Source organism: Phaethon lepturus, unplaced genomic scaffold (genome assembly GCF_000687285.1).
Source record: "Phaethon lepturus isolate BGI_N335 unplaced genomic scaffold, ASM68728v1 scaffold39382, whole genome shotgun sequence".
Classification (NCBI taxonomy): domain Eukaryota; kingdom Metazoa; phylum Chordata; class Aves; order Phaethontiformes; family Phaethontidae; genus Phaethon; species Phaethon lepturus.
The window spans coordinates 1-566 of NW_010521931.1; the positions used below are offsets into that span (position 1 = coordinate 1).

At 56.0% G+C, this 566-nt stretch overlaps 1 protein-coding gene across 1 annotated transcript in view; it reads right to left on the reverse strand.

Moving 5' to 3' along the window:
• Positions 1 to 245: 245 nt before the first annotated feature.
• The window catches only part of LOC104616615 (coagulation factor IX-like), a gene marked incomplete at its 5' end in the record, with an annotated part of 551 nt that continues 230 nt past the window's right edge, over positions 246 to 566 (reverse strand). Inside the window, one exon of the mRNA XM_010281674.1 lies at positions 246 to 561. Coding sequence (XP_010279976.1) covers positions 246 to 561 — 316 coding nt within the window. The remainder of the gene's footprint in view (positions 562 to 566) is intronic.

The following is a 566-nucleotide window of genomic DNA, read 5'->3' on the forward strand; positions in this document are numbered from 1 at the left end:
CTGGGGTCTTACACCACCTCAGCAGTGCTGGTGCGTTCAGGAATGCAGTCATGGGCGATTAAAAGGGCTTTTTATTTCCTTAATACCACATTTCCACTGCGTTCTCTCAACTTTCTCCATGAGCAGAAATTAGTTCATTTAGAAACGTTTATTAAAATGCAACGATTTCTGAGAAACAGCGTAGATTGCTACGGTCTCTCTTCAACTAACCAGTCCATCCCCAGCGCGGCGTGACCTCCCGGGGGTTAGGTAAGCCTCGTGATTTCCTTTATCCACTTCAGGTACTTGGAGACCCTGGTGTAGATGCCGTATTTACCTGGCTTGGCACATTCCTCGCCCCAGCTGGTGATCCCCGTGAGAAACCAGGTGCCCTCGATCTCGGTGGTGTAGGGTCCTCCGCTGTCCCCCCCGCAGGTGTCGCCGCCCCCGGCCGCGAAGCCCGCGCAGAACATGTTCTGCAGGATGGTGGTGGAGGTGCTCTTGAGGCAGGTTGGCCGGTCGACGAAGGGCACCTTGAGGACCTGGAGGATGGTGGCCGGCCGGCCGCGGAAAAGCGTGCTGCCCCA